The sequence below is a fragment of the Kryptolebias marmoratus genome, linkage group LG22 (assembly GCF_001649575.2).
Source record: "Kryptolebias marmoratus isolate JLee-2015 linkage group LG22, ASM164957v2, whole genome shotgun sequence".
Taxonomy (NCBI): Eukaryota; Metazoa; Chordata; class Actinopteri; order Cyprinodontiformes; family Rivulidae; genus Kryptolebias; species Kryptolebias marmoratus.
The window spans coordinates 21,039,716-21,062,013 of NC_051451.1; the positions used below are offsets into that span (position 1 = coordinate 21,039,716).

A 22,298-nucleotide genomic window follows, 5' to 3' on the forward strand; every position below is an offset into this window, starting at 1 on the left:
TGAAGGACAAAAGTGAACTAATTTAATCCAGACCATAAGACATTTCCAGTTTTTTGTTTGTTGAATGAATTTTGGACAATATTTGTAGTGCTGCTTTTTAAAGAGGATTAGCTTCATTACAGAACAGAAATAAAGGTTCTTCTCTGAAATCAAATATTACTTTTATTGTTCTAACTGAACTGTTTAGATAATAAACTTCGGACATGATCCCTTTAGTTTAAAGTTAATGTGATGGTTAATTCAGGCACACGTTTTTAAGCCTGACAGTATTATGTAAATCCATTGATTTAAGCATTTGAAAGTTTTAGTGAAGTTGTTTACTTTGGCAAAAGCAATAATTTTAAGAAAATTGCCCAAGCAATTTAGATGTAGAGCAAATCTATAGAGGTTTGATGAATGGTTAAAAAAAATACTATTCTGAGGATTCAGCAGCAGTAAGTCAGCAGAAGTTTAGCTCCTCCTTTTTGTGTGGACTGTTTCTTTTCCTCTTTTTTTTTAATGAATCTGCAAGGCCACAGTGTGTGCTTGAACCATTCCCCTGACAACGAGTTCATCTGTCCATATTACTGAGAATTGCCCAATTATCCCCTTTTTTTAAACTGGCTGTTGGATACTTTCTTAGATAGCAAGCTCTGACTACAACAACAAAATTCTCTGCCCCCTCCTCACTTTTGCTGTTGTAAACTCTGCCTTTCTCTTTGTCCTTCGTTCCCTATAACCAGAGCCAAATGCCTACCGCAGCATGGTGGGTCGTTCAGTGAACAGCACCCAGTTGGCGGAGGACTACGCCAAACTGCGAACCCTCCTGCAGTCTGTGCGCTACTACCATCGAGCTCACCTCTTTGGCCCCAATGCAGGACGACCCAGGAAGAATGCAATCCTGCTGCTGGATGGGTGAGTATAACAATGAATGGGCACAATTCCACTCTGTGTTAGATTATCCTATTCAGGGGAAAAGGGGGCGGGTAGTTTGCTGCAGCAGTTTGAGACTTTATAGATTTACTCGTTTTATTTCACACACATACACACACATGGAGCAGTGGAGCTCAGTGTTTATGACTTTCCACTCTGTGGGTTTCAGTGTCTTAGCTCCACTTTTACCATGTCAGCCTAAATAAAGTGTCATCTGATTGATAACGTGACGGCACAATATCCCACCTGCTGGTTTCAGCCAGAAGCTGCATCGGCTTCATCTTAGCTCCGGTTGCTTATTTAAAAGCAACCGCAGTCTGAGACATGAGATTATAAAGACGCTCGTCACACCTTCAAAAGAAACAAAGCAAAAAAAGTCATATATTTTCTCTGTTTTGTATTTAATATCTTTAAATCTTTACAATCTGCTCAACATCTTGACAGTTACAGGTTTTGTTCTGAGGAGTTAAAAGTCAGGCTGAGTCAGTATTAAACTTTCTTGTTAGAAGGTGCTTGTTAAACATTAACGCCATACAGCATTTCCATTTCAAGCAATTCAAGTTTTTTTGTCCTCTGCTCTAAAAAAAACTGCATTTAGTTGCATTCAAAAAGAAGAAAAATAGAAGACAACTCATAGACAACACAGGCAAAAACACGTCACCAATCATAATTGATCTGAGAAAAATGTAACATATAAAAATATAACATTTTTGTATTTATTGAAGATATTCTTCAGTATTTTGTCATTCTTATTTTTAGACTTGCTGTTTGAGAGGTCCAGAAGATCTGTGATTTGTTAGAAATGAAGTCAAATAAATAAATTCATTTTATTATCTTCCTTCCACTGACAGTAGACAGATGTAGGCGATTGTCTCCAAGCTCTTCTTTGTCAGTATGACATTTGCACTTGGTGTGATGGATTTGTTGATGACCTCTGGCTGGATTTCCTTGTAACACAAGCCCATCTTAACTCTACCATGAGTGTGTTTCCGTCACCCACAGCCTTTGGATGAACTTTTAGAGGGATCATTTGCATATTATAGTTTGTTGAAACTCATCTAAGACAAAAGTTAAAATAGTTCATTCAGTTTATCAGAAGACAGCTCAAAAACAGAATTGTCACTTCTAAAAATGTCATACCACGTGTAAGCTGGACCTGAAAAGTCTTCTGGACATTTCAGTGTGATTTGTGAAAGAAAACGTGCCTCTAAGGCAACAACCAGGGTAGTAGCCAGGGGCGTAACTTTGTGTCCAACATTGGGGGGGTTAGGCTCTCTGCCTATTTATTTATTTATTTATTAAATAATAATAATTATTAAATTTTTAAATTGTTTACTTTTCTAAAAGGATTCAGGAGATTTTGGGTTAACTGTATATGAAATACAATGTAATGCTTTTACTATGTTTTACTTAACTTTTTTTGTATTTACTTTGCATCTTCAACAATTAAGGAAAGGGCTTACTTTTTCACATTTCTTCCAACACTAACTAATATTTTACACTTTTGGAATGTATTTTATGACACACCTAAATTTATCAATTTTCCAAGTGTATTTACCTGGTGTCCTAAAATTTGGCTAGGAGAAATTACAACACAAATATAGCCATTAGTAATTAAACAAGAGCAGGCTAAAACCCTTCATGTCACTTTTAGCAAATATGCTGAAATGTATATATATGACATTTATTTTTTAGGTCTGTTACCTGGTCATCTGTGTTTCTTGTGCTGCTTTTCCCTGTTCTTTATCTGCCTCTCTTTGGTCACCTGACCCTGGGTTGCTTACTGTTTCCTCTGTCTTCTCAACTTCTTCACTTTGTCTGTCGTCTCCTTGCTCCTCACCATCTCTGTCACCTGATTGGCTATCACATTCTTCATCCTGATAGAAAAACAGCTCAATTAATGTTCAAATGTCTCACCAAAAAGTTGGAAGGCATTGTGTTAGAAAACTGGGTTACATCACAAGTTTACTTCTGCACCGCTGCACCAACATGTGCCATCACCTGCTCTCGAGTCATGCCAGTTTTATTTATAAAGCACTAAGTTTTACCAATGGTAATCAGTCCCATGAAATGACTTGAATAACACAAATCAGCAGCAGCAGTCTTTGAATTGTCAGCATCGCAGGTGTCTAAACAGCAGCATATTTTTTTCACCAATGACAAACTTTATCACCTATAAAGGCATAAAAAATACCTATCCAGTCCTGTCTGTGGAAAAAGAGCACCTTTATATCCATTATTGCTGCAGTTTGTTGTTTTGGGAGTCAGATACAAATACAATAAATACAATATTTTACAGCAGTCTGTTCTTCTCCACTGAGGGTGTGAGTGTTTCATGCAATCTTTACTATTAAACATGTTCTGTAGAGAGAAAGGTTTTAACTTGATGTGTTTAATATATAACGAGTGTCATTCTGGACTTTTCTGGGACTCATCTTTGGTCCTGTTATCAGTACTAATATTACAGTTATTAATAACTGAATACATAAAGTAAAAATATACTTGTTTATAGAGTTTAGTTTATATAATATTACATATTACAGGTATTTTCAGAAAAATAGAACAATTTACTAATTAATGATACTCCTCTTATTAATTGCTATGATTTCTTTATTATTAATTATGCACATTTAAACAGCCCATAGGTTTATGTTTACGATCAGCACAGATGATATGAAAAAGAGGAGGCTTTTGTATTTACTAACGTGTCTTCCTGGCACCTGTAGATATTTTCTAGCTTTCTAGCCCTAGAGTTTTTTTTTTTTTTATCCACACATAGAATCAATCAATCAATCGAATTTTATTTGTATAGCACATTCCAGCAGCAAGGCATTTCAAGGTGCTTTACATAATTCAAAAAACAAAAACAAAAACAAAACAAAATAAAAACAGCATGTGACATTGAATAAACAGTAAGAAAGAGAAAAACATCGAAGACATCAAAAACCCGCACTCTGACCCTAATTTAGCCATAAGCAACTCTAAACAGGTGGGTTTTAAGTTGAGATTTAAAGGCACCCAGTGTTTCAGCTGTTTTACAGTTTTCTGGAAGTTTGTTTCAAATTTGTGGTGCATAGAAACTGAAAGCTGCTTCTCCTCGTTTGGTTCTGGTTCTGGGGATGCAGAGCAGTCCAGAACCAGAAGATCTGAGGGGTCTAGACGGTTGGTACAGCGATAACAGATCTTTAATGTATTGTGGTGCTAAACCGTTCAGTGATTTATAAACTAACAACAGTATTTTAAAGTCTATTCTTTGAGCTACAGGGAGCCAGTGTAGGGACTTTAAAACTGGTGTTATGTGCTCTATCTTCCTGGTTTTAGAAGTAAACTATCAGACTGGCAGCTGCAGTGAGCTGCATTTAAGATTTGATGGACCTTTTAATGTGCTTAGGTACTTTAGCATTAAATGCTTTGATTTTTACTGAACTAAGGAACCCCCCCTCCTCACCCCCCACCACGATCAAGTTGATCACCGCGAGGGTGCGGGCGCTAACAGTCACGCAATCGCACCGCACTTCATTCAAAATGGGCAATGTTACTGCTCTTGCGAAGCTTGTTCGCCTGTATCAGCATTTCTATGATCCCTCTATAAGAGATCACAGAGATAATCAAATGGCTCAAACTCATGGAAGGAAATTACTGCTGCAGCCGATAAAAAGGAGTGTTTATAGACCAGAGAGGAGCTACGGAGCTAGCTAAAACACCTGAACCAGCATTCATAGTGTGTCTGCTACACAGCGGCATAGAGTTATTAACTCATCAGCTAACTTAACAATACATATACATTTACCTCTTTTTGTTTTTTTCTCTTTTTACAAGGGGGTGTTGTCGACCAACATTGAAAAACTGTTGGTTGTCCGCTTTTTGGTGCTCTTTTCATTTTTTAAAGCTACAGCCCCACTGTCCAGCGGCTGCTTCCACAAACAAACAGTGAACGCAGCGGCTTGGTAGAGAAGGCGGGTTGGGTGATACCAAGTTTTTACAGGAAGGGGGGGCTTACATTACCAGATTATTAAACATGCTACTATTTTACCCACAATTGATTATGAATAAAGAAAATTACCGTCATGTAAGATGTTTTTTGTACATGGAAATGATGTGATTTTTATTGGGGTGGTTATAGTGATTAGATCAGATTATTGGGGGGGTCATAACCCCCCTATCCCCCCCGCAAATTACGCGGGTGGTAGTAGCAACACTGTAACAGTTAAATAAAAGCAGCTTCATAGCGTTAAGATGTGATGCAGTGATGACAGTCTGTGCGACCAGCCAGCCAATAAAGAAAAAGGGATTTTTAACACTTAACATTTGATTCTCCAAGTAAACTATGCTAAGTGAAACTCTGCATCATTTTTGCTGGCTTTGTTAATTAAGGCTCAGCTCTTTGTGGGACATTAGAAGCTTGACAGGCAATTTATTTATTTTTGTTTGGCTTCTTCATCGGAACACACACTATTTGGATCGAGTCTCCCTAAGGTATTAATAATTAATATTTATGTTAATAAAACCCATTTTGAAATACAATGTAACACCAATTTGAATTATTTTGTAGATACAATCTATAGACCAGTGCTTGTTTGATTTAATTTCAGTGATTTTACTTTAATTTTTTTTATGTTGTATTTATTTCAGAGATTGTAAATTTAATTAGTAACATGTGCCAACTTGAAATTTGTTCATTTCAGTTCATCCAAATATAATTTTTTATAAAATGTTCTACTATATTCATGACATTTTGGCCTAATTTTATTTAGTCAAAATGGTAAATTGATTCTCAAAATTTAAATAAATTAAAAAAAAACTTTGCTCATTAAGAAGCTTCTTCTGATTTTTCGGTGTACCAAAATTCATCTGTGATCTTTATTCTACAAGACCGTGACAAGAGATAAAGACTATTTTCTCATAAATGAAAATAAATTTTGAAGTAATGAAGTTGGGATATGTTGTTTAAAAACAGTATTCCTTTCAAACAAGATAATGTCTAATAAAATCATCTAGTTTACCTAAATTATTGAGCTCTCTGAGACATGCATGCGGGTACGTTTAATGCACAAGAGGCTGTTTGATGTCTCAGCATATTTCAGCTTGAATCTTCATTGAGCCAGACACATCTTAATGGGTAGTTTGAAAAATATCAGACTAATAGCTTAATATGGGTCTGCAGTTATAATGTATTTGGGTTTTTCTTAAGAATGTAACCATTAGGAGCTGTACCATCAATAAAAAAGTGTGTGTTTGTACTGTACTGTTCGGGCTGATTAATGAGCAGCAGTTTAATGGTGAGAAGAGCAGGGAGAGGAGTGAGGGGGTGAAAAGTAGAGAGCTGGAGTTTCCGTGGGTCACCGGTCTCATATTTAACAAGCAACGATTTTTGTGTGTTTGACACTGTTACGAGAGGATGGCTTTTGTGTTTGACAACCGTAGCACTCTGCTGCTCTCAAAAAAAAAAAAGAAAGAAAGAACATGATGCTGAACTGCTCAACAGTCCAAATATCGGAGCTTCAAGACTAAACAAGGAACCGTAGAGAAAGTTGTTTTCTTCGTGTGTGTGACATGATATTTAAAGATACATTTTAAAGCATGTCTGATACGCTGTACACTCCAAATATGGAGCGATTTGGGTCAGGTAGAAACACACACAGATGCAAAAGCTCAGATGTAAAAAAAAAAGCAGATAGGAGGAGGAGTTTTGTTCATGTTAGGATGAGTTTTTTAAAGAGGTAGGCACAGTTCTCAACATCTCATCTGTGTTTTTAGAGGAAAAAAACGAATGTGAAATTTTGTATGAATAATAACTGATATAACAGCTTCAAAATGATGTCTTTATATTCGGGAAGACATACAACTTGGACATTACAAATCAATTTGAGTCAGATCCAGAAATAATACCTAACCACAACAATGTACATTACAAAATGACTCAATTATTCACCTTCAAATATCACAAATATTCTTAATTTTTTTTTTTATTTTCTTGAATACTTTTGAATCTGCTACTATCTGAAGCAGTGTAACTTTAAATTTATCATTGATTAATAAGGCTTTATTGAAAAAATTTCAAAATAATACAACAAATAAAGCAAAAAAATAAAATAATAGATTAGAACAGTCAGTAAATCCTTTCTAGATGAACAACATGTAAGATGTGCACATAACATTTTTTCATGTGCTTTTATATATAAAGTTAAAAATGTATCAACTGAAGTTTTAAAGCCTTGCTATAAGAAAAATAAAATTATTATTTTAATTAGGTTATTAAATTTGAAAACACACGCATTTTTTGAAATAAGATGATTTTATTTTGTTTTCAAAGCAAGCTCATTTTAATTATAAAAAGCATGATTGATTTCACAGAGAAGGGAAATTGATTGACAGCAGAAAACAATGTTTTTTGCTTTTTAACACATTTTAGGATCCAAATAAAACAAATCTGAGGTCTCAGAATTGTTTTATTTAGATCCAACATATAAGATACATATAACACTCTTGTTTTCATGCAGAGTAAAAGATAAATTTCTGTTAAATTTATTCCTTTCTTTGTGATTTCGTAGGTTCATGAAGAATGCTGGCTCTGTTGTAGATGCTGTTACGTGGCAACAGTAGGTATTTTACCCTTTTTTTCTTTATTCTGTTAATTTGCCTGCTTAAAAAAAATCCCTGAACTGGTTTCTTTAGGAGTGAACGACACTCTTGACTAACCATAAATCAGTCCTAAATGGTTTCTGCACTGTTAACACCACACAGTGTGTTTGAAGTAGCCAGTATAAACTATTATCACTGTTGCTGAGAAAAACCGATGCAGAATATGAAGAACTGTGTTTATTTTGCAAATGGAAAAACAGGAAAAGGAGCCCGAGAGCGTCTTAAATGAGTACCACCTGCTATTTGTCTATTGCACATACTTCAGGAATGCATGCAGATCTATCAGTGTTTTGATCTTTTCCCCTAAGTTCTATCTGTATCTATTTATGCACATATGTAAAAAGTGCACAAAAGGACAAACCCACTGCAAGCTCAGGCAAACCAAGTGTGACTGTGAGCGGTCATTAAGGTGAAGGTCAGGTCTAATTAGGAGAAATTGGAAGAAACGGAAGGTGGAAGGGCTGTCAGTAAGACTTGGAAAAACACCACCCACACTGTTAAAATCAAACCATATGCTCTGGCTCATTCCCTCTGTCAATTAGCCCGTTTTACACTCAAGGTCCAGATTCCAGTCTAACCAGGCTGCGTGACAGAAACTCTGACCTCTATAAAAGAAGCCAACCTAACAAAAGTGGAGCACACTCATTAACATGTCTACAGCTCAGGTTTTACTTCACTGCAGCTGTCTGAAGTTGGTTTTAATCACATGTAGCAGGCAAGCATTGCCTCCATAATGTACTGTGGTAGGGGACGAGGAGGATTTCTTAATCGAAGTCTGTTGTCAGAGGTGTACTGTTGGAGTTCGTGCTGATATTGGTTGTAAGGAGGGATATTTGCATATCACCACTTTTTAAATATTTTTTCTATAGGATTATAGATGGAGCATCATGTCTCAGGTACTATTTTGTTCAGTCATCAACAAAGCAAGACTATTTAGTCATTCTCTTTTTAATTTTTTCCCTGTCTTCTCTCTTTTATATTGTATGTGTTGTACTTTTTTATCTGCATTTTGTCCCCTTCAAACTTGCAGATGAAGCACATTTTTTCTAAGTTTACTTGCCTGAATGAATTATCAGATTATTTTCTTTTAGAACACTAAAACCCTAAACCATACTTGCCCTAACGCAAAAGACCGAAGGTTGAAGGTTTCAGTTTTAAAACTGTGAATAATTGAGGGTTTCTTTTGACCAGAGCTCATAATATCAATCAGCAAAACCAGAGAAACATTTGCACACAGAGAAGAGGTTAAAAATTGAAGACCTAGCATTCCTTGAAGGACTTCATATCACCGGTCACCTTTCATGCCAGAATTTCAAACTAAGATGATCTGATCATGAGAAGGGGCAGAGTTATAGCCCTCCTGGTCAAACTTTGTAAATGAATTTATACACATTCCTATGTGAGATCTTGTGAGAAGCATCAGTTCTCAGTGTACGTGTTGAGGATGGCACACAAATTTATAGCTCAGTCCGTTTTTGTGTTTTCAATCGGCCAGCTGGCTGTGGTGGCCATATTGAAATGGGTTGACTCGTAGATGTACATCCAATGATCACCTTCTGAGTCTCATTAAAATCTTTTCAGTGGTTCACCAAATATTTTACTAACTTGATAGATACACACACACACACAGACACAAGCAAAAACATTATCACCTTTTTCTTCTTCGACAGCAGGCAATAATCAGTGTTTAGTGGACATGATCTTTGAGTCTTTAGTCTGCACAGAGTCAAAAACAGACGATATTGATCTTCTAATGAAAATCACTGAGTAGAGTAGGAAGTACTTGCTCATTTTTTTAGGACAATGTCAAGTTGTTGCCACAGCAACATGTCTCTGTTGGTGAAGCTCAGGTTTTAAATGAGTTGCTTGTATCAAATCAACAAGAATCATATTAGTTGTTTAAAAGTAAACTTTTCAGTTTAGATTTTTTTGTGTATCAGATCATTTAAGTGTTATTTTAATAGGTTTAAACATAATTTGATTCTTGTTTTATGTATTTTTACACCACGTATAATTGCCCAATTCTTTTGAAAACAGGTATATTTTTAAATTTGGTTCATTCTCTCAAGGCTGATTCACTAAACATCAAAAAGGCATTCTCCAGTTTACTACCAGAAGTATCCATTAGAAAGTTTTGTGTTTTTTGCTTTGACTTTTCACAGCTTACAGTCCAGTCAGCAGTTATTGATAGCTCTCCAGTCGACTGCAAAGTGTGACGGTCACTGACATTTGGATTGTTTCTCGAATGGTTTGGACAATTTCAATGCCTTTTCTTTGCTATTTCTATAACATAAAGAGAGTGGCAGAGTTGGGTCTTCCCTTGGTCCGCGCTGACAGATCTCACCAACTATATGTGATAGGCTGCCAATAAACTTTTCACAAACATTTATGATCCCCAGAGGATTTACTCTTAGTGCTGATTCCTAGACGTTTCCTCCAGAGCTGCCATGAGGTTGACATTTGTGGTTTCAGACAAACAAATACTTCAATCAAACACTTAACTACACCCAGGCCCTCGAACTGTAAATACAGTCGGCTGCCTTACCTACAGGGGTTGCTGCATGGTGAGAGATTTCAAACAGTCAAAAGCGTGTGACTAGACGGCTAGCTGTGAAAATATGAGCAAGCAAAAGGAATGAGACAAATTTATCCTTTTACACGAGAGTTGCTGTTTAGATGCCCCTGAGCAAGGCACATAATGTGAGCCTAATTGTTCCAGCTGTGGGGATTAGTGGTGTGAACATCTGCGTGTGAAGCAATCTCCCACTGGTAAACTCTGCCGTAATAAAAGGTGCGCTTAAAATGCCATTGCTTTGAAAATTCAGCACTTGTTTTGCTAATTATCTGAAGCAGAGGCTTTTTAATTCTTTTCAGAACTTGATAAATTTATCTGTTTAAACTCTGCGACTAAATATATGCACTTTTAATCAGAGGAACCAGATATCACAAATCTTTGTGTAGTTTTTACTCGTAACTGAAGTGTTTTGAAAAAATATGCGACTAACTTCGAAAATAAGACTCACAGAGGGATTTATGAATTTCCTGGGAGAGGCTACACAGTCCTTTATTGTAAAATATTGACTGATTGACCTGATAATAAGCTGCTGGACCACATCAAGCAGCACATCCTCTCGTGTTTATTTAGAGCTTTTAAAGAAACTGTATCTACAAGAAATTTTAACAAATCAAAGAGACAGGAAAAATAAAAATCCGTCTCATGGAAGATTCCTCAGTGATCATTATCTAACACCACATCAGAGTAAAAGGAGCTGTTTTCTACTTAAATAGTTCTGTATGCTAGACTTTAAATCAACTACACTACTTCTATTCTTATTGGTTTTATTATATTTCCATTTTTGGCTCTGATGCTCCTCTCTCTCTGTTTGCATCTGTGTCTGTCTGATTTTATCGCCTCTGTTCCTGCACCATGTTTCTGTTTAAGAGGAGTGCTAGATAGTTTTGTTAGTGAGCTGACTTTGATGTGGCGCTGGCACTCGGAGGGAGCTGTGTAAAACAAGCTGACTGAGTGGATCTTTGTCTGAGAATATTCAGACACGGTGTTGTTCTCCTTTTGCATTTTATTGGATTCTGGTCAGTCTAATGGTCTAACTATCCTTCCAAATGTTGCCTGAACAAAGAAAAAGGTCTTTTTGTTCTACTTTATGAGCATAGATTTAAATGATGTGCTGAAATACCTTCGGTTTGAGTCACAATATTCAGAAAAAAGCATCTTTATTTTTGTTTCTAGTAGTCTGCCAAAAAGGTAATCTTGTTTTTATATAATTCAGCCAAAATTCATATCATCTTTTCAAAAAACCTTTTGGCTCTTTTTTGTGGAAGTGGAATTTCTTTCCTCGGGATCTGGACTGAAAAATTATTGTGAGCTCTCTGGGAAGATGAAAGGATAGCCAAATAACTTGTATGACTTAATCCCTGCATTGTTTACACTTTGAGGCCAGGAGCTTGGGGCCTTTCCAATGCTATGAGGAAAATTTCAATGAGGTTAAGATCAGATTGCAACACTGCTTCACCCTGCGTGAACTAAATTCAGCTCTATTCTCATCACTTTAGTCAATCTCTTGTCATTTCCTGAAATTGTTCCAAAACGGGCTCTGCAGAGGTACGTATGATCTTCATTTTTAATCTTGAGAGGCAAACGTTGGTTCAATTTTATGGTCTGGTTGTATGCTTGCCTTGTTATTTTCAATATAAAAGAAAATGTTTGTCTTCCACTTGTTTTTTGAGAATGTCTAGTGAAACAAATAGCTCAAAATATGTTTAACTCTAATGAAATGATCTGATCTTGAATCTTATAACCAACATCTTGCAAATAATACCAGCTTTTTGAGTTGTTTTACCTGATGTGGACAAATCTTTCTGACTCAGCAAGAGATTTAAGTGTGCAGTCACAAGGTTAGAACATTTAAAAACACAAATTTGGTCATTGAGACATTAGGGTTTATGTGCAGCAAATAATTTAAAATCTTTACTTCTTTGCAGACAGTTTTATTATGTGTTCAAAAACATTAAAGTTGTGATCCAGCACCTTTGCCATTTAAAAATGCTTCCCCACCTTAAACAGCAGCTTTATATGCTGAAGAAGTTTTACTCTTATTTAACAATGAAGAACAGTGCAGAGACAAGTGAACCATTAGTGATGTCCAGGCTGTGTTTGAACCTATACGTGAAGCACAAAAGACAAAAGCTGAAGTTACTTAGTCATCACTTTTGTCTGTTTTCTTCTCTAGTCATGCAGGTGTTTTAGCCTCTGAGTGCTCCTTCTTTTAGCCATTTTAAGCCCATGTAATAAAACACTAATCTTCTTTCAAACTCCTTTATAATCATTAACACACAACAAACACGCAGCTCCAGTTGTGTGCCCTCTGTTGTTGTTGTTGTTGCAGGATTGTAGGCAGATACTGTAAGTGTCATGGCCACAGTGACTCTCAGCTAGCTGAGGCACAGTCACAGTATGTCTGTGGCAGTTCAAAGACAAACAAAGACAGGCATAGTTTTTTCTAACCCTCAGAGAGCCCTTTAAACTGTTTGGTCCAAAATGCCTTTCATTATTCTCTGTTGTGCAAATAGGATGTTAATGTATCTTTATGGTACCTGAAGCATGAACCACAGAGTGCGGTTGTTGCTCTCTTGTTTCTTGTTTTCCATCCTCGAAGGTTTTAGGTCTGCCCACAGGGGAGACTTTTACAAATCTTTGGCTTTAGCTATCAGCAAAATCTTGTCTCCTCGTGTTGTTTTCACATCATCTCTCATTTTCTTTATTCCTCTTTGTGTCTTTATCTCTCCCGGACATCAGACTTTTGCAGATGGATTTCTGCGTTTTCCTTTCTCTGTCTCAAAGGTCTCGCACTTCCAGTTCCTCTGTTTTGCAATCCGTCCTTTTGACATATAATTGGATTGTCAAAGCTCTGAAGGAAAAGTGACTATGTCAGTACTTGTTTATCAGAGTAAATTGAATTGACATATTGTTTATAACATCTCTAGTCCAATGAGCTTTACAGTTTGTGGACCAGACAATATATAATGAAGTGCAGCAGTTGTGGTAGGAATTTTGCTGTTTTTACATTTTTAAAGTTGTTTCTTGGGTACAGTTTAAATGTTTTAGGCTCTGCTTGTGTACTTGTTATAAAATGTTAGACCAAATCTTTACTAAAGTCGTGACATTAGATTGTGCAAAAGTTATCTGCTCTGTATTTGCTATTAAAACAAATGTGACACATTTGTTTACATCTATTGCAAAAAAAATTTGGGGATTAGTTTGGTGATTAAATGTTCCATCAAAAAGCTTCACAATGACTCAACTCCCTTTTTCTTTTCTGTGTGTGTCACAGCTTAAGATAATTTTATAATATAGATTTTAAATACAGTTTAAACTATTTAACTTTGAATATGAAATAGTTTAAATTGTTGCAGGCTAGTTTAGATTGATAAAACATGTTCTGTTGACCGTTAGAAGCAGATGGGTAGAAATCATTCTGAGCTTGTTCATTTCAGGTAAAAAAACATGTTTCCTGCTCACATTGTAAAGAATGTGCAGTGTTTCTCTCACAGTTTTTTTTTCTGCTTTTCTGTTACAGTTATTACATGGACGGCAGAGTAAACAAAGCAGAGGATTTCCTAAAAACTCGTCTTTTGGACACATTGACAGAACAGATAACTAAAGTTGCCAAGGTACTCAAGTTTCTTTTCTCTGTGTGTATGATAACACAAGTTTTTACCCTTAGCAAATCACAGTTCTGTACTGCATGAATGCCATTTTTATTTTATATAGAGAATATATTTTAAGATAAAATGATTGTCTGGTGAACATGTCAGGTTATAACCCTGAATGTTTCAAAGGACACAACCTTTATTTCCATCAACTTGGATTTTCAGATCACCTCAGTAGTTCTATTTAATCATGAAACCCATTTTAATTTCTTTTGCAAAGTTGGGGATTATCCAACTCTAAAATTGTCTTTGTGGTGAAGAAGCCACATTTGCAAACCAAAGGAGTGACACCCCAGAGTGAAGGGATTAAATCTTCCAAAGGCATCAACACAAGCCGCTGGGACTAACTTGATGATTTGTATTAAACAAACAACTAGAGCCTCAGGGAAAGGAGCAACGATTTCCAACAGCAACACTCAAAATAGTCAAATGTTTGTTCGAGGTGGATCCTAACCAGCATCACAGCTCAGCCACTGAGGTCAGGGGCCAGGTGTAGAAATGATGTGTGCAGACCAAAAACAGGTGTATGCCTTTTTCTACACACAAACATTTCACAAAAAATCATATACATTTCCTTTTACTTAGAAAATATAGTTATTTAGTTCAAATATGCATATGTGAGGGATACTACAGAACAAAACTGATATGTTGAATCAAAAAATTCCAGCTAAAATGAGATTAATTTATTAAAAACAGGAAAAACCTGTTTAACATACCCTGCATTTTTATCAGAGTTCTGTTGCGTTTTCTTTATATGTTTTTAATTTTTTAATTTTTGGTATTTACAATCATTGATGCAGTTTTGTTAGATTTGTCAGTGAATTCTTCATTCCATGTTTTAGTTAAACATTCAATGAAATTAAACTTTTGTCTTGCCAAGTCTGACAAGCTGTGGCTTAAAAAGAAATCATTTGAATGCAAATAATAATTTTGGAAGTGTCTAAATTACATCAGTTTAAATGTAAAAATAAAGTGGTGTAAATTAGTCTTTTACATGTGGACACAGTTCCACTATGTCAGAGGTTTATGAAAGAGAATTACATCACTAATTGCTCATGTTGCTGCAGAAAGGTTTTGTTCTCAGTTCTAATTACTCTCCAGTAAGATGCAGATTTACTGAAATTCAGCCAGTGTCAAAATAAGGTTTTCTTTGCCTCATATGTGAGATCCTGCAGCGATTCAAATGGCCTGAGTGTAAAAACTATAGGAAGCTTTGACAAAACTGATTTCAGAGTCTATTTTGTTCATGCACCTGTATTTGCATCCCTCACTGCAGGTTGTGAACACACACACTCCGGGTAAGAAGGTGTGGCTTGGTGGTTTGGGCCCAGCGTGGACAGGAGGCATCAATAATCTCTCTGACACATACGCTGCCAGCTTTCTGTAAGTATTATACCCCAAAAACAACATTTGCTGCAGACAACAACTGATGTATTTCACATCATCTGTTTATTAATCAAAATGTGTTTTTTTCCTGTTATCTGGTTTTCTAATATTTGCAGTATTTATGTCTTTCAGGTGGATGAACGCGCTGGGTGTGGCAGCTGTGCAAGGCATTGATGTAGTTTTGCGTCACTCATTCTTTGACTACGGATACACACACCTCGTGGACCAGCAGTTTAACCCTTTACCTGTAAGTCTCAACAAAAATTAGGATGAATATACTCTGTCAGTGTCCATATCAAAATAACAAAGATCTGATTTAACCAGTCATATAGATTCTAGACTTTTCTGTACAATGCCCAGCTCCTTCACAGCACTTTTCGCTCTTTCCCGTGGGAGCTATTAGCTGAGATGAAAGGCGTTTAGTGGCGATGAGTGGTTAGACGCGGGGGCGAAATGCCATGTAACCTTAGCCCTTTATCAGTAGCCCAGGACAGTGTCACTGCTCCCTTCTACCTCCATCCCAACTGTGCGCTTCTCTGTGTGGGACAGGTGTCCGGTGAGAGATCTGCAACCCGAGATTCTGACACGCAGGCGAGTTAGTGAAATGGCCTGCAAGACTGTGTGAAATGAAACTGCCCGTTGCCAAGTTTCTCTGCAGTTTGACCATACAGAGATCGAAACGCACAGAGCTCATTCTACATTACTATTTAATATAATTAGCTGTGGACAATCCATATAAGAGGGAAAACAAATTCAAACATTTATGCAATATGTACTATTGAAGTGATCTTTATGATTTTTCTTTTTTATTAAACATAATAAATCATTGTAAGCTTCTTTTTTTATTTGCCTGAGCATAAAACTACTTTCATACAGCTGCAAAGTGTGTGGAAAAATGAAACATTAAGTCAAGTAAATGTAAAAATGATTTACTTAGTGAAAAGTTTATGTTACTCTAAGGCAGGGCAGAAGTTAAAGACTTACTTCAATGACATGGCCGCTAAATCATTACTTTCACATTAATGAGGAAAGACAATAATGTCAGAACATTTATCAGACATTTTTGATTGATTTAAACAATTTTATTTTTATCTAAATTCCTGGTTGTTTAGGTGTACCAGTAATGTGCTTTGTTGCCTAACTAAACCAATAAAGATGGCTTCTTTTTTTTCGTTTCTCTTTTTTTTTCTTCTCTGGGAATGCTGATCTCCTGCTAGGATCACAATGCTTTTAACATGGCTGGATGTCTGAGGGCTGCCCAAGCCTACCTGCTGAGAGAATTCACTGCAGGGCCAACCTGTCCTCTGCATGGGAAATTTATGACCTGGCCCCTTCCCTTATAGGATGACTCCAACATTAGTAGAATCCCCTGAAAGCCCCCAGCCCACTAAATGACTCTACCACTTTGTCTTTTTCCACACTTTCCCCCCTTCTCCTTCCCACTTTTTTTCGACTTACCCTTCAGTTGCACTCACTTCTTTTTTTTCTGTTTTTTGTATTGTTTTTTTTCCTCCTTTTGGCGTCCAGAAAAGGGTAGTAAATTTCTCTAAAGTGATGATGATCCAAGATTTGTTCTTTGAGAAAGAGACATTTGCCTTTCTGCTAATAAGACATTCTGCTGTTGTGTGAAAAGCAGAAAAAGGAGTTATTTTCAGGTGCAAAGTCGCTTGCACATTTTGAGCCTGTCAGCTCTACATACATGTAATGCTGGTGTTGATAAATAATTTTATCTTCTTCTATATGTGTTTTAATGTCTGTATTTTTAGCATTTTTTTATTATCATTATTTTAAAACCACTGGAACCTTAAAGTTTGATCAATAAACTGAGTTTTTTTTTTAAGTGTCTCACAACGAGTCTAACAAATCAAAAAGCAATAATATTTCCTTACTTAACATTAATATATTGTCTTAGATTCTGAGCAGCTGAGGTTGGATTGTTTTCTGTTGCACACGTTTTCTGTTCTGGACCTTTTCTCGCTGTTTCAGTTGTGCCCACCTGTTTTCTTTCAGTTTTTTACTTAATGGTATTGTGTTTGGCTCTCTAACGAATGGCTGTTTCTGCAGTTGATGTTTTTCATTTTGTTCGTCTTGGGAGGAAGAGTCTGGGGCAGACAGTAGAACAGCAGGCAATTAAATAAGAAAGCAGGCAAACAGTCAAACTGGAAATTGTGAACTGCCGTGACAATTTCTCAAAAAGATTTAGGATTGTGTCACACCTATCTGTTTGGGTTTTTTTTGTCAATTAATTTGGCACAGCTATAAATTAGGATTAATCTGTTGACATTTTTTGTTATTTGCGTTTAGAAATTTCGCATTTAATAACAAGTGTGGACACTGTTTTTGTACACAAAGTGCTTACCATCATAGATCATGGCTTTGAACATATATTCATCCATTCATCCCTCTGGCTTTACCCAGCAGTATAGTGCTCTATACTGTGCTGTGCTTTTTCGATGCCTTGGCAGCAAATTAAGTTAAAGTCTGTGTGGAAAAAAAGAAGCTCTTAAATGTTGCCATATGCAGGATTGCATGGGAACTTCCTGAGGAGCACATGTTGTTCTGGGTCTCTTGGAGAGGTGTTGAGTCTGTGTAGTCTGTAGTGTGAGACCCGGTATGACCAACCACTTAATAATGATAACACAAAACAGCAATTACTGCTGTATCATAATATTTTGTGTAAAAGAAAAAAAAAAGTCATACTTTGGACTTGTCAATTCTGAAAGCGTAAGGAGGAACACAGGTCGGTCACGTTGAACATCAGGTGTATATTCGGTCTTGATGTTTTTAATAACAAATTGTATTTTTTCACAAAGACAAGCTTAAAGGTACATTATCCATTGTCAGTTTTTAGATTTTTTTGCTTTTCTTTTTATCCTGGAGATGCATTACCTTTATTAAAATGCTGATATTTAAATTTACAGTAACATTAAAAACACTAAATGTTCTTTCAACTGGTTTTAACCCGTCTTTCAAACTTGAAGCAATGGATAGGTTTTGATTTCTAAAATATATTTACTACATTTTTATTTGTAATAATATAATATAACAAAAACAAATGTTTTATATTTGCAATAAAAGCGTTTGCATAAAATCATGCTTATATATTATTTCTAGTTTCATCAGAGGCTTTTTTTAACTGTTTGCCTCTTTCAGTTAGTGTGCACATGCCTGAATTCCTATTATACCTTTGCATCTTTTAATAAAATTCTTCTATGCTGTTAAAAAGAAAGGCTAATCATGTGTTTGTGTATGTGATGCCCCTGCAGGATTACTGGTTCTCTCTGGTCTTCAAGCGTCTGGTTGGTCCGAGGGTCTTAGCTGTCCGGGTGGCTGGACTGCAGAGGAAGCCACAACCAGGACGAGTCATACGAGACAAGCTACGCATCTATGCTCACTGTACCAGCTTCGACAAGTATGTACCATCATTAGTTTATTGTATTTCATTCTAAAACTGGGACATTTCAGGAAAAAATGTAGCAATGCTTTGGGAATATCCTTGAAGGATACAAAGCAGACTATTCCAGAGGCTGAAAATGCCTGAGGCTCATTGTCTGGTGGGGAAGAACAAAATCCCTCGTCGTCCCATTTTGCATCCCATAAATAAGCAGTTCGTGGACACCTGCTCATTCACAGCTCAGAGCCTATAAAACTTAACGGGTATCACTTATCAGGTGTGCGGGTTCTGTCTCCCTGTCGTCAAAGAGCCGCTGAAAGGTGTGCGAGGCCTTTATCCCATCTCGGATTGGCTGGAGGGGGATATTTGAGGGGGAGGGACAATAAGGCAGTCTGTGCCTGGAGGAGATGAAGAGTGCCACCATGGCCTGTTCAAGGTTATCATTTAACCCAGACCAGTGGCTGTCAGCACCGGGCTAGACTTACGGCCTTACTTTAGACGGGGCTCGTTTGCAGGTGGAGCATCTCTCGGAAAAATTGCAGAGCGCTGCACAGACAGATGGATGATAAAATGGCTGGAGGTGAGGATATTTGACAAAGTTTTCAGTGAGTGCACTCACCTGGTAAATTTGGGAGTGAAAAGATGCCACGGGCTGGAGCTCAGCTCGACTGGAATGATCAGACAGCAGAGCTTTAAAACGTTTCTTTTCAAATTCTGATTCACTTCAGTTGCCAATATTTCTTCTACCTAAACATGACCCATAAGTGGACAAGATATTATTGTCTCGGTGGTTTGATTTTTCTCCAAATGTGTCCAGGCAGTTGGTGGTTTAGTTTAAATGTTTGACTTTCACTGCCCTTTTACCCCTTTTAGTGGTTTGCAGCAGCTTTTCTTTTCTTTTTTTCTTTATTTTTTTTTGTCTTTCTGCAGATACTCTAACATCAAACAGCATGAGAATAAGTTTATGTTTCTGGTTTGGGTCTCTGAGAACCTCGGCATTTGAAAGGCCTAAGAGGTCATTATCAATTCTTCCATCTAACCATTAGATGGATCACTCTGAACCTCGGTCCAGATTTCTCAAAAACAAAGCTTCAAGAGCTTAGCCCAGAGCCAGACACACTCCATTCCCAACAACAATACACTATTTTACGTCTCTTCGAAAATATATGGAATATTTGCTGCCCTTGCAGGGTAATGGAATAAACATCTCACCTTGCTACCCAAAGAAAGATAAACATTAAACCAAAAATAAGTCTGCTGTTAGGATATGAGATTTTCAGGAGGTCGTAACTGGGTGGAGGAATCTACCAGATTATTTAGCCTTGACCCTGAACACCACGGCTGACATGTGGTTTTCACTACAGCTGTGTTGTCTTTCTCCTCGTATCTGGGCCCGTATTAGATTTGATCATGTTTGTCTTATCTGTCCCGCTTCGTTATTTACCTTGAGCTAATATTCCTATCAAGTTATGTCCCTGATGCTTTGCTCTTTGGAGAAGGACTTAAACTCTGTTGTGTGAGTAACTCAAGAACTGTTGCCCTTTCTGTTAACACCCCTCATCTGACCTTGGACCAGACAATGGCAGGTTTAAATACTGAATACTGTACAAAAAAAATGAAATGTTAAGGACATCAGACATACTAAATACAGATAAGTTATAGGACCTCATAAAATCCAACTTGCAGCTTAATGGATTTCCTCTCTTGAGCATGCTTTAATTTACATTCAGAATTTTCTAAAAGCCTTTTGATCCAGACTAGATAAATGAGCTGTGGTTTTATCCTACCACTACGTGTGATAAAACGATCAAAGACTTTTTTCTCTTTGTTTTCATCTTTAATTATAAAGTATTTTATTCATCATGACATACTAATATATAAAAAATCCCCAGGAACAGATGTGGAGAGGGTTTTATCTTTTAGCTCTTTCTTGATAGTCTTTTGAGTCTGAAGTAATGTTATGTTCCTTTTTTTTTTTTTTCTTTGTGGCATCAGTCATAATTATGTGAGGGGATCCATAACAATCTACATCATCAACCTGCATCGGTCGAGAAAGAAAATCAAGTTGGCGGGAACGTTACGGAACAAGACTGTCCACCAGTACCTGCTGCAACCACACGGCAAGGATGGACTCAGAGCCAGGTTGATTTCTTTTCTTCCCACATTTATTTTAAAACCCCAAACACCAAATTACTAACCTCTAATGATGAGATTTTAGATTATAATTGTCAAAAGTAATTATTTTGTGCAGTGGACTGTAACAGACTGGGATGGGAAGAAGGGAACATTAGAATTTCATAAACAGCTTTATTGGTTCAACCTTTATAGGGTGTTAAACACAGGCCCTTTAGAGAGCTGCGTGGAATCAAATTAATTTAATTTAAAGACCACAGTGAGCCATTTATGCTGAGCCGGCATGTTGTGTGAATGCTGCACCACAAAACATGCAAATACACACTTCAAGCTCATGCTGCTCACTGCCTTTATAGATCCAAACCAGTAAAACACACTGCTAAAAACAAATTCAGTATAACCCAGTAAAGATCTCTTTTTTCTTGTTTCCATGTAATGAAAAATCTGTGTAGGCTAGCTATTTATTATTGTTTGTTTATTGTGTGGCTTTACTAAAACCTGCTAATCCAGTTTAAAAATAAGAGGTTTTAACAGAGAGCCCTTCACAAAATTCTGTTCAGTCTCACTCAGATTATAGGTCCTTTTTCTTGTTCCACTGAACTATTTGACTCTGTCTGAATCTGTTTTCATATTTACTGTAATGCATTTTTTATTTTGTATTCCTACCATTTAGCCTTTTTGTACAATTTATTTGTCATCTTTTCATCCATAATGTTTTAGCCTTTACGTAGCAATTTTCCAATTTCCCTAAAATGTCCCAAAAAATAAAAACTTTATGGATTGAGTCTGGTACTCTCTGCTTTAAGCACCTGGCCTGTTATCCTGACTGTGACTTAAGCCTGACATCCTGTAATAACAGCCTAATGACTCACGACTGTGGGTGTGTGTCTGTCTTTATGTTATCTGATACCTGCATCCAGCCTTAAAAGAGGCTTAGGCTCTAACCCTCAATAACAGCATAATGATGAAGGATGTTTTAGGTGTTAGAACAGGATTGCAAGCCAATTAAAAGGCGAGTGAGCTAACGATGTCCCATTATCTGTCTTTAAGTGCTTTGCCTTACCACAGGCTGTGCATAAGACTTTAATGATCGATTCAACAGCACCAGATGTCTATAACTTTTTTTTTTTTTTCGTAGCAGGACTTTTTAAAACATTTAAATGAATGCATGTTGAAGAGCAGTTCAGTCTGACCCATAATTTGTACTTATTGCTGTAGTTTATTTTAATGAATTTGGTTCTTGTAAAAATCTTTCAGACAACTGGTTTTTATCCTCATGCTATCATAAACTTTATAAAGTCAGTTAAAGCGCCACTTTTAGAAAAAATCAGGTTTTTTTTTTTTTATTCAACTTTGTTCTACAGCAAAGAGTCGTTTTTCAAGTAATGTTGCATATTCAAGTTATTGATAACTGACATACATAAACTGAACCTCATATGGATTAAAATATACAGAAATACTGAAAAATAGTTTAAATGAAGGCTGAGCAAAGTGGGTTGCAGTTAAATTGCTGAAATTTAGATTTTTTAAACCTTGCATGTCCATTTGTAAAAGGTTTGTTTTCCATTTGTAAAAAAAGCTTTTCAACTATTTTCAGTTGAAC

At 36.6% G+C, this 22,298-nt stretch overlaps 1 protein-coding gene across 2 annotated transcripts in view; it reads left to right on the forward strand.

Moving 5' to 3' along the window:
* Positions 1-22,298, forward strand: part of hpse2 (heparanase 2) — a 53,523-nt gene that overhangs the window by 27,805 nt on the left and 3,420 nt on the right. Inside the window, exons 5-11 of one of the 2 annotated variants that reach the window (XM_017412752.3) lie at positions 723-894; positions 7,464-7,511; positions 13,650-13,743; positions 15,059-15,165; positions 15,301-15,415; positions 18,435-18,580; positions 20,558-20,704. In XM_017412752.3, coding sequence (XP_017268241.1) covers positions 723-894; positions 7,464-7,511; positions 13,650-13,743; positions 15,059-15,165; positions 15,301-15,415; positions 18,435-18,580; positions 20,558-20,704 — 829 coding nt within the window. The remainder of the gene's footprint in view (positions 1-722; positions 895-7,463; positions 7,512-13,649; positions 13,744-15,058; positions 15,166-15,300; positions 15,416-18,434; positions 18,581-20,557; positions 20,705-22,298) is intronic. The other variant, XM_017412753.3, reaches the window with a different exon arrangement.